The sequence below is a fragment of the Morus notabilis genome, unplaced genomic scaffold (genome assembly GCF_000414095.1).
Source record: "Morus notabilis unplaced genomic scaffold, ASM41409v2 C11369186, whole genome shotgun sequence".
Taxonomy (NCBI): Eukaryota; Viridiplantae; Streptophyta; class Magnoliopsida; order Rosales; family Moraceae; genus Morus; species Morus notabilis.
The window spans coordinates 1-1,067 of record NW_010386265.1 but is presented as its reverse complement, the minus strand read 5'-3'; the positions used below and the strand labels follow the sequence as shown (position 1 = coordinate 1,067).

The window sequence follows — 1,067 nt, the reverse complement described above, 5'->3', positions numbered from 1 at the left end:
AAAATTTAAAACATTGTAATAAAGTATACTTTTATATATATATATATATGAACAACGAACCTTTCACCGAATATGCACCCACCGTAGAAAAACAAATATTTTCTACCTATATATAAGAGTTAAAACCATAATAATTAACGCAACAACAAATTTCCGTAGTTTCACAATGTCCAACCATCCCCAAAACCAAACTGCGCCGGCTAATGGCCTTAGTCCATCACAAGTGGTGGTGGTCATGGTGCCCTTGCCGTGGCAAGGCCATCTACACCAGTTCATCCGCCTCTCCCAACTGGTCGCCGCCCACGCCATTCCCGTATATATCGTCGGCGCCGCCGCCGAAAACATCCCGCGAAAGCTGCAAATCCACGGCGGGATAAACTCCACCAATGAAGAAATGATCCGTTTCCATGACTTTGTCATCCCGCCTTTCATCTCCCCTCCTCCGAGCCCCAACGCCGCCAAAGACTTCCCTACTCATCTCCTTCCCACCTTCCACGCAACTAGCCATCTTCGTCAGCCCGTGGCGGCGTTCCTGCGCGAACTCTCATCCGAATTCCGAAGAGTCGTCGTCGTCCATGACTTCCTAGTGTCGTCGGTAGTCCACGGCGGCGTTGGTCCTGCAGTACCAAACGTGGAGTTGTACAGTTTGGAAGGCGTCTCGGCTTTTGCGACCGCCATGCTTCATTCTCGCGACGGAAAGGAAGAAGTAGCAGTAGATCAGCTAGATATTGAAAATCTAATAATCCCTGAAGACGTTCCGTCCTTTGAAGGATGTGCGCCTCAGGAGATCTTGGAGTTAACCGTACGGGAATCCGTATTCAATGACTTTAGCTCAGGGAATCTGTACAACACCAGCATGGCGATTGAAAGGCCTTACGTGAATCTAATGGCTAGGATTCACCCAAACAAGAAGCATTGGGCAATTGGGCCACTCAATATTAATGTGGAGACGTTGTCGGAGAAGAAAGTCGTGTCGAATGGCCGACACATGTGCCTGGAGTGGCTCGACAAGCAGGCTCCGCGGTCGGTGATTTACGTGTCGTTTGGGACGACGACGACATTCACCG

At 49.3% G+C, this 1,067-nt stretch overlaps 1 protein-coding gene across 1 annotated transcript; it reads left to right on the top strand.

Annotated features, from left to right (window-relative positions):
• Window positions 1-81: 81 nt before the first annotated feature.
• LOC112095034 (zeatin O-glucosyltransferase-like) lies at window positions 82-1,060 on the top strand (the record flags this gene model as incomplete). Its single annotated transcript, XM_024176716.1, has 1 exon — window positions 82-1,060. A coding segment is annotated over exon 1 (894 nt), but the record flags the coding sequence as incomplete, so codon positions are not given.
• Between the last annotated feature and the right edge of the window lie 7 nt (window positions 1,061-1,067).